Source organism: Alligator sinensis, unplaced genomic scaffold (assembly GCF_000455745.1).
Source record: "Alligator sinensis unplaced genomic scaffold, ASM45574v1 scaffold1264_1, whole genome shotgun sequence".
Taxonomy (NCBI): domain Eukaryota; kingdom Metazoa; phylum Chordata; order Crocodylia; family Alligatoridae; genus Alligator; species Alligator sinensis.
Window position 1 is genome coordinate 145,166 of NW_005842770.1, and position 12,495 is coordinate 157,660.

General features: G+C 47.5%; 1 protein-coding gene across 2 annotated transcripts in view; it reads right to left on the reverse strand.

Annotated features, from left to right (window-relative positions):
* NME9 (NME/NM23 family member 9) overlaps positions 1-12,495 on the reverse strand; it is a 36,186-nt gene that overhangs the window by 20,802 nt on the left and 2,889 nt on the right. For both annotated transcript variants that reach the window (XM_025216830.1, XM_025216829.1), the window contains exons 3-4: positions 3,932-3,968; positions 252-309 (exon numbers count right to left, since the gene is read on the reverse strand). In XM_025216830.1, coding sequence (XP_025072615.1) covers positions 252-309; positions 3,932-3,964 — 91 coding nt within the window. In that variant the 5' untranslated portion in view covers positions 3,965-3,968. The remainder of the gene's footprint in view (positions 1-251; positions 310-3,931; positions 3,969-12,495) is intronic.

The following is a 12,495-nucleotide window of genomic DNA, read 5'->3' on the forward strand; positions in this document are numbered from 1 at the left end:
GAGGACAGTCTCAGGTAAGTGAGGAAAGCCATTTCAGATTGGCCTGGATAATGTACGAGACAAGCAGCTCTGTCAGCTAACAACCCTCCGTTGACCAAGCAGATGGGAGGACCTAATCCACTCTAACCACCTTTGCCATCTGCTACTCAACTTCCACACCCCCCAGTACACTTCACAGAGATTCAATAGTTTACTGGCTCTGAATTTAAAATTAAATATAAGCAAATCTGGAACATTGGCTAAGTCCTTACCCATCAGTCCTTTGAAACACAGCATTTCCTCCCACAGCTCCTGGTTATTGATAGTAATCTGTGTTAACATTTTTTTTTTAATAAAAGTACATTAAGAACATTAGTCAGAAAACCATACACATTCACTATGTTTATTGTATTACAAAACTGCTTCACTTCAAAGAACGATAGGGAATGCTGACACAGAACACTTGCAAGAGTGGTTTGGTACGGGGCTTGTTTTTAGCAGGACTTTTAAAAGAATACCAAATAGCAAGAAATCTCTGCCACAGCTAGGATAAGGCCTATCCTCTCCCAACTGCTCTGTGGTAGGGACACAATCTGGGGTCAGTGTGGTCACTCAGAGCTGGCATCTCCCTGTGGCACCAAAATCCACTTCCTTTCCCCCTCTACCAGCAAACTCCTGCCGCGTTCTCCATCCATCATCCCACAGTTGGCTTTAACAGTGAGAGGAGAGAGAGGTACAACATGAGGTTGATTGTGTAGTGCAGCTGCAAGGGGGAGACCATGCACCAGAAGCTGCTGGGGAGCTGTTGGATGAGTCACCTACAGTTTGCCAGCCTAACTAATACATAACAGTAACAATTAATAACAACAGTAATAATTATTGGCCAAGCAGGAGTTCTGCAGAAAAGGACCTGGAGATTACAGTGGACAATAAGCTATGAATATGAGCCAAAAGCATGCCCTTGTTGCAAAGAAGGCTAACAGCATACTGGGCTGCATTAGTAGGTGTGTTGCCAGCAGATCAAGAGAAGTGATTCTTCCCCTCTATTCGGCATTGGTGAGACCACATCTGGAGCACTGTGGGGAGTTTTGGGCCCCCACTACAGAAAGAATGTGGACAAATTGGAGAGAGTCCAGCAGAGAGCAACAAAAATGGCTAGAGGACTACGGAATAATAATAATAATAATAATAATAATAAGGGTTATACCTGCTGGCATTAGAATTAAGTCAAAGACCTACAAAGCTCATGACATTTGTGCGATTTTTGGTCCCAAAATGTCCAACTCCAGCTCTAAATACAAATATTAGTGCAACCTCAAGTAGGAACTGCTAACCACAATCTCCATGCACTGACTGGAGTGGCCATGTATAGCTTCAAAACTCTTCTCAGTCCTTGTTTCAGTGATCCCATTCTCCAGGGGGGGCTTTCCTTTTTTTCTTCTTAAAGTGCTCTTGTTAGAGACCCTGTGCACTGACAGAATAAAGCAGGAGTCTCCCTCCCACCCTACAAAATGCTATCTATTGTGCCTACATGCAGGAAAACCTACTGCCTTGCTTGAGTGCAGGGATCTAAAGGTATAGACAGGCAGGGGAGGATCTGGAGGCAGTTGCAGTGATGCAGTCACACCCCCTTTTGATTCCTGCTTCACCCAAGTTTAAAACAAACTACCAGGCAGTGGCAGCAGCAAGGGAGCCCTGGACTTCATGGCTCATTATCATCTACTGATGCCTTCTAAACTCTTCATTCCACAGGTGTGAATGACGTTCCTTCATTTGCAATGATCTCGATGTTCCGTGAATCAAGCTATCCTTTCGCCTGTAATTCTGCTGTCTGTTAGCTGCTCCTGGCAATGTAGCTCCTACTTCACAGCCCTGCAGACTGTTTTTTAACTCTAGCTAAAAAACATTAAACTCGGGCATGAAAATGTTAACTCAGGTGGATATCAACTCAGGGGTGGAAATAACTTCCATTGAAACATCGGAGGCCCTGTCAAGATGCTCAAGAAGGCTAGATTTTGTTTTATGAATCTGAAAGAAATGCACATGTAATTCTAATGACTACAGCACTATCAAAACAACAGCTTTTGATATTTTTTTACCTAGTTTGTTGTGTTTTTTATATATAATCTAGGATAGAGCAAATTAATGCACATGCATTAATGCACATACATTTGTTTTTGCGTCAGTCTTAAACTGAACAATATAGCTGGGGTCCTAGCTTATTAGTAACGTTTCTAGTTTCTTTTTGGTGGGAGAAAAATATGTGTTGGGCTATATGTGATGAGGCAGCACATCAGGTGTACCCGCTTTTTCAAAATCCTAGATCCGTCCATGTAGACAGGCATAACAATAGTATTGGTATCAAATGACACCAATTTAAGCTGTTAGAATCATAGAAAATTAAGGTTGGAAGGGACTACAGGAGATCACATCTAGTCCAATCCCCTGCTCAAAGCAGGACCAGCCCCAACTAGATCATCCCAGCCAATGCTTTGTCTAGCTGGGTCTTAAAAAGGATGGGGAGTTCACAACCTCTCTGGATAGCCTGTTCCAATGCTTCACTACCCTCTTTGTGAACAAGTTTTTTTCTCATATCCAACCTCAACTTCCCTTGCTGCAACTTGAGACTGTTGCTCCTTGTTCTATCTGCATGCTTCTGTGGCAATGCAAGTGCAGCAAAATCACTGCAGCTTTTCCTCTGTTCCATCCACAATTAAAGTTAGAGAGAGATTTAGCTCACTTGTATTGCCACAGGATCATTGGGACATAACCTTTAGATTGTAACAGCTGAGGTGCACTCCCAGGTGGCAGCTCCTCTTCCTCTGTTAAAGTGGTTAAAAGATACATTTGTCAATAGCCTATGACAGCAAAGACAGCTAAATGCGCTGCTAGGTCTTTGGTGTTTCTGGGGGCACTAGAGGGCACCTTGCACTTCAGTTTTTCTTTCTCTCTAGCAGAAAGTGCAGCCACCTGCTACTTCAGAGAACCTCTTGAAACGTGGAATTATGGAGATTCAATCCCACTTCCACAGTTAAGGCTGATTTTTACTTTGCCCTTAGAGCAAGGAGTCAACACAAGACTGTGTATTCTAGCTAAACTTGCAGTGCTCCTTTACTTACTCTTTGTGAGCAGCACTTATTTATCTTGAGAATTTATCAGAAAATGTGTTAATTGGTTTGATTCAAAGCAGGTCAAACAGTCAGTAGGTTGTATTTTCTTTGTCTAGAATGATGCAGGCACTTCCTTTTTATATAGACATAATTCATTTACATTTCATTTCTAGGCTAGATTGTAAGAAAATGAGCTGTTAATTGTTGTTGCAATAATCATCACAACTCAATAATCAGAAGATTTTACAAGGTCAAAAGGGAAGCATTAAAACATTTAGGAAATTCCACAATTAAGTTCATCGTGGCAATCTTAGATCATCGACGGGTAAACAAATTATACCGAGTTAAAAAGGTAGAGGAGACTTATGTATCAAGCTTTCTGAAGTACAGATGGCATAACTGGATGTGGGATTCCAGCAAATCTCACTGATGCCTTAGACAGAGGTGAGACCTGATCCTTACACCCACCTAATATGCCTTGAATGATGACCACGGGAATGATAGACATTTCTCTATTTTCTTACCACAGCCTAACTGGAGATTAGTGTCCTCAGTGGACTGAACCTACCTACTCACCCTCAAGATTACCTACTGCTTTGACTCTTCACCCAGGAAGACTCTCTAGGAAGAGAACCGGTACAGCTCTAGCGACTCCTCGGCAGGAATCTAAGGGCATCTGTGCAGCTGTCCCCAGGGGAGACTGGCCAACAGCGAGGACCCTGCACTGTAGCTTTGCCGACAGCAGCTGGAGAAATCAAGGGCCAAATCTTCCCCATGTATTTACAGTCAAGATTAAAATTGCCTTTACAAACACATTTGCGGTGCAGACCACTCATACTGACCTGCAGCAATATCTCCTTCTTCTTACTGCCCATTCTTCTGCAAGAAGAAGAAACGTCAATTGAATAGCAGGCCCAAGTCACTGAGGTCTGTTGCTGAAAGATGCCTCCTTTCAGTGGAAGCAACGATCAGCACAAAGGAGGGAATCCCTTTCCCACTATTTGAATTCAGCTGCTGCAGAAAAAGGCTTTTACAGGAACACACTTGGTCAGCAGGGATTCATGTTGCTCATCTGTACACCGTCCCTCTCCCAGGGGCAATGAGGACAGCTCAGAAAGCATCTCTGCTCAGCCCCTTTCAGCTGGAAGGACAGTATAACACACATGCAACCACGGGGTCCTGAAGTGCAACCTGTCTCCATGAGCATCAGACACATGCTGGCCATGTCTACGTGAGCAGTGGAGTGCACAGTGGTTATTGCAAAGTCATTTAGTACTGGCATAACCAAGTACTAGATGACTGCGCAGTAACCGGCATCAGCTGAAGACACTCAAATTGAGCAGAGCGTGAGCTAGAAAAGCCCTAACTCAGGGAGTGAGCTCTGGATGCCTGGACCTGGTGGGTGGGGAGCTGCAGATGGCAAGGAATGAGTTGCAGGTGTCTGGACATGGCAAAGAAACAAGTAAAAAGAGAGACATCTTGACAGAGAGAAAGATGAGAGGTGATACGGAATGGGGCATTTCAGCTAGAAATGCAAGCCTTGCCCTGCCGTAGTGATTTAGGGGGCATCTCTGCACAACCAAGGCAGCCAGGACCATCTTGCTGAGCAGGGCTGACGGCTGCACAGACCTGCTAGCTCCTGTCCTGAGAAACAATTGACCTCTCTGAGCTTTCGCCCCCAAACTCAAGTAATTCGTTCTGTGCCACTCCCAAGTTCCAGGAGGCCGTGAGGACCCCCAACCCACACTGGCCAAACCCCAAGAGCAACAGCAGGCCGGCTGGGAGCCTCCTCAACCCCCAAGTGCCTCCAAACAGAGGCCAGTGCAGACAGGGTCTCTCACAGGGTCGCCTGGGACTGCTGTTGCCCCAGAGGTAGGAATCCAGGATGGAGAGGTGCCTGTCACCATGATACAGGGAGGAGGATTATCCCCAGAAGCCAGCAAGTACCAAGGGGGCAGAAGGGCCTGGCAGGGAGACAGACAACCCTGCCATGAGCTGAGCGGGAGCGGCTGAGCTCCCTTCCAGCCTGACTCTCCCAGGAGGCAAGACCAGGGAGCAGTGGGGAGGCACCCCCTGCCCAGTGGCAGGGAGGGGGACAGCCCCCCACTTTGTGCCTCTCTCAGGGCCCTTCCCTGGTTCCCACCATGCATTTGGGGGGGGGGGGGGAAGGCAGCTCCCCCTGCCTGAGGGGGCACTCCCCAGCCCCAGGTACCTGCATGGCAGTTGCGGGCAGCGCGTCCCTAGCAACCTAGCAGGCTGGGCTGGCTGCCTCAGCGGGCGGGGGGGGGGGGGTCGGGCGGGTGGGGCGGGCAGGGAAGGGCCATGTCTGGGCAGGCTGCAGGCAGCAGGGAGCTGCTCTCCCCTGCTGGGGGAGGCACCAGGAGTCCAGCATGGCACGTCCTGGGGGCTGGGGTGATGTCAAAGGCGGGGGGAGTGGGCCTCGTTGCCTTAAACATGCCACAGAGGCAGGTCTCCAGGGCCAGCTAGAAGCATGAAAAGGTGTTTGGGCCTGAAAGCTTGCAAAGAACAATTTTTCCAACTACTCAGTTGATCTAATAAAAAGATATCACATCTACCCAAAGAACCTGCGTCTGACCAGGGGTTCCCCCCCGCCCCACTGTTCCTCTCCCACTTGCAGCACAAAGAAACTATAAGCTTTACTAACACGCAAGGGGCCTAGGACTGCATTAGTTGGGTCAAGACTGAAGCAAAAAAAACTAAATATAACTTCATGAGAACATGCATTCGTTTGCTATAGGGTACATCAGGTACTCGCAAACATAATATGCCAGGCAAAAATGACCAAAAGATGTTGCTTCTTTTAGTCCTATCATTATTAAAATTCAATACGTCTCTTTCAGAGTCAGAAAGCAAGATCGAGCCTGCTCAAGCACAGTGGCAGTACATCCAATGCTGAAGAACAGAACTGCCACCGACTAGGATAGACCCTAGGTCCATCTTGCCCCGTTTCCCTTTGACCATCACTCCTCTCCCTGTTTTGCCTTTTTTTTGGCTCAAGAAATAAACTGTTACTTTCTCAGGGGCCTACCTTTCCAAGGAAGGATCATAGTTCTTGGTGGGTATCACCATATCAAGCCACTAAGAAACAGCAGAATTGCAGGAGAGAGTGGCTTGATATGGTGAACCTTAAGACCATTAAAAAAGGAAAAAGGATCTTTAACACCCGTGGAGAGATGAGTTTAGAAGGAATCAGGAAGATTATAATGAGCCAAGTGACACCCTCACTGTTGCCTGAATAAAAATGCTGCTGCCACTTTCAGGCAGTTGGTTTTAAACTTTGGGTGGACCAGGGATGAAAGGGGGGTGGAAGTGGGTCTGCCCCAGGGTCCTAGAGAAGACTGAAGTACTTGGTGCTGCTTTTACTTCAGTCTTACAAATCTGCTCAGCTCTGGGATGAGGAGCACAGGTGGCTGCCAGAATCGGGGAGGTGATAGTCTGCCCAGAGTGCAAGGAAAAACAGGTCAAGAATGACTTAAGGAAGCTGGTTGCTTTCAAAGCAGCAGGGCCAGATGGGATGCAGCCCTGAACACTGATGAAATGGAATGAGATCATTTCAGACCCAAAGGCTGTTACCTCGGAGAACTTGTGGAGGGCAGGCGAGATCCCGGGTGACTGGAAAAAGGCAGAGTGCCCACCTTTAAGAGAGGGAAGGAGAAGGATCTAGGGAATTACGGACTGGGCAATTTGACCTCGATACCTGGAAAGTTCATGGAGCAGTCATCAAGGAATCAGTTTTTAAGCAACTCGGGATAACAAGTTGATCAGAAACAGTCAACGTGGTTTTAGCAAAAGCAAGTCATAAGTGATCAACCTGGTTTCCTTCTAGGATAAAGGGGACAGGATCTGTCAATGCGGGAAGAGCAGTGGATGTGACATACTTTGACTGTACTAAAACAGACAAGGTTTTTTGGGTGAATCTGGTAACTTTTACTAGACCAACTCAAATAGTTGGAAAATTCTTCTTAGCAAGCTTTTGGGTATAAATACCCTTCGTCAGCCTTAGGAAGCATCTGCAATTGGTGTGTGCATTTTGAGGAAGCATGTCCCAGGACGCATCTGCAGTTGGTGTGTGCTCAAAGAGCACACACCAACTGCAGATACTTCCTCAGCCTGACTAACAGTATTTATACCCAAAAGGTTGCTAAGAAGAATTTTTCCAACTATATGAGTTGGTTTAATAAAAGATAACAGATTCACCCAAAGAACCTTGTCTGCCTATGTCCTTAGACCAACATGGCTACAACCTATACCCCTTGACTTTACCAAGGCTTCTGACATTGGACTCCCATGACATTGTTTTTCTTTCGCCTACTGACAGTCTAGGTGAAAATACTGTAAGAAGGATTGGATTGAATCATTGCACTCACCATCTCAATGACATTTCAGTGTCTAGTTGGGAGGTGGTATCAAGCAGTGTTACCCAGGGGTCTGCCCTGGGTCCAGTGTTGTTTAATATCTTCACTAATTATTTGGAGAATGGAACTGAATGCATGCTTCGCAAGTCTACAGAAGACAAAGTCAGCTGACACTGCAGAAACTTGGGAGGATAGGATTAGAATTTAAACTGACTTTGATAAACTGTAACATAGTATGAAATTAAGCAAATGAAATTCAACAAGGACAAATGCAAAGTCCTGCACTTAGAACAGAAAAATCACATGCACAAATGCAGATGGAGGAATGACTGATTAAGTTCAGTACAGCAGAAATGGACTTGGGGCTTATAGAGCCAGTGTGAAGATAAGCCAAGGGTGCTCTTATTGCAAAAAGAGTCAGAATCATACTGAGCTGTATTAACAGGAGCATCATGTGCAAATCAAGAAAGGTGATTCTTCCATTTTATTCAGCATTAGTAAGGCTTCACCTGGAATACTAGGTCCAGTTTTGGGCACTGCACCTCAAGACAGACATGGACAAGTTAGAAAGAGTCTAGTGGAGATCCACAAAAAGGAAGCATGAGTTACAAGAAAAGGCTGAAAGATCTGGGATTATTTAGTTGGAAAAGACTGCGGGAGCATTGGAAAACAGTTTTTAAATACCTGAAGGGTAACTAAAGAGGATGATGACAAACTGTTCTCTGTGGCTGCAGTGAACAAGACTTAAATGGCAAGAAGGGGAATTTAAGTTGGACATTAGGAAGAACTTTTCCATTGGAAGGGTGATTAAACATAGAATCATAGAAAATGAGGGTTGAAAGGGACCTCAAGAGCTCATCTAGTTCAAGCCCCTGCCCAAACCAGGACCAGCTCCAACTAGATCATCCCAGCCAAAGCTTTGTCTAGCCAGGTCTTGAAAACCTCCGAGGATGGACACTTCTCAACCTCTCTGGGTAACCTGTTCCAATGCTTTACTACCCGTCGGGTGAGAAAGTTTTTCCTAACATCTAACCTAAACTTCCCTGGCTGCAATTTGAGTCCATTCCTTCTTGTTCTGTCATCTAACACCACTGAGACTAGTCTAGCTCCATCCTCTTTGGAACAACCCTTCAGGCAGTTGAAGGCTGCTATTAAATCTCCCCTCAGCCTTCTCTTCTGCAGACTAAATAATAATGATAGTTCCCTCAGCCTCTCCTCAAGTCATATTCCCAAGCCATCTAGCCATTTTTCTGGGTCTCCATTAGTCTCTTTCCAATTTGTCCATATCCTTTCTGTCAGAGCGAGCCCAGAACTGGACACCATACTTCAGATGCGGCTTCACCAGTACGGAATAGAATGGAATAATTGCTTCCCTTGATCTGCTGGCAACACTCCTACTAACGCAGCCCAGTACGTTGTTGGCCTTCTTGGCAACAACGGCATAATGTTGGATCATATTTAGCTTATTTTCCACTGTAACCCGCAGGTCTTTTCCTGGGGAGTTACTGCTTAGCGAGTCAGTCCCCAGCCTGTACTGATGCATGGAACTATTCCATCCTAAGCACAGGACTGCATTTGTCCTTATTGAACTTCAGAACACTAAAACTTTAAGCACTGCAACAGGCAACGTAGAGAGGTGGAATAATCCTGGCCTTGGAAGTTTTTAAGATCAGGTTAGACAAACAGTTGTCTAGGATAGTTTAGACAATGATGATTCTATCTTGAGCAGGAGGCTGGACTAGATGACCTCCTTAGGTCCTTTCCAACCCTGTTTTCTATGTGGGTGACAGATTTTTTGGAGATCAAGTCTAGGACCCAGATCCAGGTGTTCTGCAAACTCTCAGTCAAAAGCCATATAACACCCCTTCCGGTTCCCATTAGTAGAATGTAACAACTGCCATTTGCTGGGTTAGACCATAGCTCAGGGGCAGACAATTATTTCGGGCGGAGGACCGCTTACCCAGTTTGGGCAAGCTGTCGAGGGCCGCATGGGTAGCCCCGTACTTTGATGGGTGCCCCGCCCCCTGGTCATCATCTTGGGACCAATGTCCCAGGGCCAGCACCAGTAGGGCCCAGAGCAGGAAGCAGGCTGGCAGGGGTCTGTGGAGCCAGGCTGGGCTGCACCAGCAGGGAGAGGGGGGAGCTGGCCCAGCCCCATGGAGCCTCTGCTGGCTGGGACCCTGTACCCCTCCCACCCTGATCTGGGCCCTGCTGGCACTGGCCCTGCTCCTGTGCCCGCTCACTCCCAGTGCCCCCCAGTACAGGCAGGAGGCAGCACACAGCTCCGACCCCCTGCTTGCTGGTAGGGAAGGAGCTGGTGCGGAGCAAGGGGAAAAGCAGCCCCTCCCCCGCCTCGTGGCCGGCACCCCGCGCTGCAGCTTCTCACAGCCCATGTGGGGCTGTCCTGAGCAGCTGATGCCTGCTCGGCACAGCCCCGCACAGGCTGAAAGCAGCTGCAGCAGGGAGTGCAGGCCATGGGGCGGGGGAAGGGCCGCTTTTCCCCCCTGCGCTCCACACCAGCTCCACCCCTGCCCTTCCCCCCCTTACCTGAGGTTCCCATGCTGGGGCAGCCACCTGGCCCCAGGCCAGAAGCCCCTGCTGGGGCTTCCAGCTGGCAGGGCGGGACCAGGCAGGACCCGCTGTTGCCAGACGCTGCTAAGGATTCCCCTGGGTCCTACTGCCCCTGGTTCCTGGCATTTTTGACAGGAACCAAGGACAGATACATTTTAATTTTCAAACATTTTTTTAGGGGCCCTGCAGGCCAGATAGAATGGCCCCGTGGGCCAGATCCGGCTCAGGCTTGTGTCATATGGTGGTAGAGAGTGGATGCTGAAAGGCAGAGCAAATGGTATGACCAAGGTTTTCCCACTACTGCTCTCCCACTTGCAGCCTCCAGCATTTAACAGCTAGGAAGTTCTGAATCAGAGACTGTATCCCTAACTCCTATGCTCAATAGCTACTAGTGCCCCTTTCCTCCAATAAGGTTTCCAATCCCTTTTTGAATCTGGCTAAATTGTCAGCATCCACCATATCTGGTGGCAACAAGTTCCATGCTTTAATGACATGCTGTGTAAAAAAGAACTTCCTTTTGTGAGTTTTAAACTTACTACCTATTAGTTTCATTTTGTGACCCCTAGTTTTTGCATTGAGTGACAGTAAATAATAAATCCCTACCTACTTCCAATTCATCAGTTAGTATTTTGTCAAGCTGCTAGAAAGCAGTTCTGCAGAAGGGCTAAATCGGTTCTGCCTCTCACTTCAGCAAAAACCACAGCTGAAAGAAAATGGGTCATTCACAGGTTCCAGTTGGTCCCCTGCAGCATTTGCTCTTTCTGAGCTTTGTTCATTAAAAGCCAGGACAGCCTGTCCAGATTTCTTAAGGTTCTTTATTTTTCCCCTGAAAATTAAAATGTCCATAGCCAAGATGCTCTCGTCTCCACCACACAGGGCCACCCCACAACAGGAAAAAGTATTGGTCTGCGACTTGTACACTCACCATGGGAGCACTAGCACAGACGTCCAACAGCAAATCCTGTTGCAGGTTGTCGGGTGCTCGCACTACTGCTTCAAAGCAGAACTCACAGAAAACCCCCTTCTCTCTGCAGCACCACATGTGCAGACACTGCTTCAGCCCATAGCAGCTCTACTACTCAGTGCTGATGGAAAAGAGGGGAAACAATAGCATGCTGCCCCAGCATAGGGAATGTGGCACCTTCTACTTTTCTCAGAACTTTGTGCATCCCCTGGTCTACAGAATCACAGCTCTTGTTTGTGAGCAGTTTCATTGTACCTGGCTGGTTATTTACAGCTTGTGTGTGTCACAACCCAAAGTTGTGGTTTTTCTCGTTTGTGTGCGCTTCGGCATGGCTAAATCATGTTCCCGCCAAATTGCAGCTCTTTTGCACGGTGGAGTGTTCTGTTGCAATTAAAAACCCGCGTGCAGGAGTTTTTCCCGCCAGTTCTGTAGCTTTCTTTGCATAGTGCATTCCTTTTGCATTATAGTGATGCACAATGCAAAGGAGTTCCTGCCATTTGTATTTAGATTCGTGCCACATTATTGGCCGGTTCTAAATGTAGGCATACGTGGCGGCTGGCTATTGGCTTCCTAGCCGTACAAAAGGCTTGGGTAGTTTCCGCCCAAGTCGGAGAGAGAGAAAGCACGTGGAGTTCGGAAAAGGAGCGTGAAGATTTCTAAGCGCTGCTGATCCCTACGAACCCAGCCTTTTCCTTAAGAGGGCAACAGAGGTTTAATTTGTTGAACCCACGGAGCTTCAACAACTCCGGGGGACCTATTTACCGAACCCTCGGAGCCTTAACAACTCCGAGGCACATAACCTCTAGCCTCTCCCCGTCGCTGATCACAGTCCAGACGTATCCCTATCCTAAGGACCCAGTTGTCAAACCCACGGAGTCTTAACAGCTCCGGGGGACCTGGGAACCGAGTAACCCACGGAGATACAGCTGCTCCGTGAGAACGAATTATTGAACCCGCGGAGCCTAAAGTGTGCACAAAGACGGGCCCGGCTCGCCCCCGGCTCACACATGGCGACCCAGATGGGATCGGGAGAGAACTCGCACATGGTGACCCAGGCGGGATCGGGAGAGGGCAGTGTGCTTGCTTGTCTGTCTGTCCTCTTGGGTTTCAAGCATGTTGTCACTGTTGGATGTTACCTTGAAGAAAGTGTCATATTGGACTCTAAGCACTGCTTCAATTAATAAAGTAAGTAATAGCTGCCATAAAGAAGAAGGAAAGCACCTTTTCTCTCACTGAAGATAGGAGGGTGTGAACAAATGGCTTGAAGTTGCATCAAAGTAAGTTTAGATTGGATATCCAGAAAAACTTCTTCACTGTTAGAACAGTGAGGCAGCAGAGGAGTCCGCCACTTCCCTAGGTGTCTCTCCATCACTGGAGGTGTTCAAGAGACTGGACAGCCACTGGTCAGGGATGATTTAGGCATACCTGTGCCCATGTTCTACTGTGGGTATTTCCCAGGCTTCTAGGTTTTGCCGATAGCCTCCACTGCCCCCAC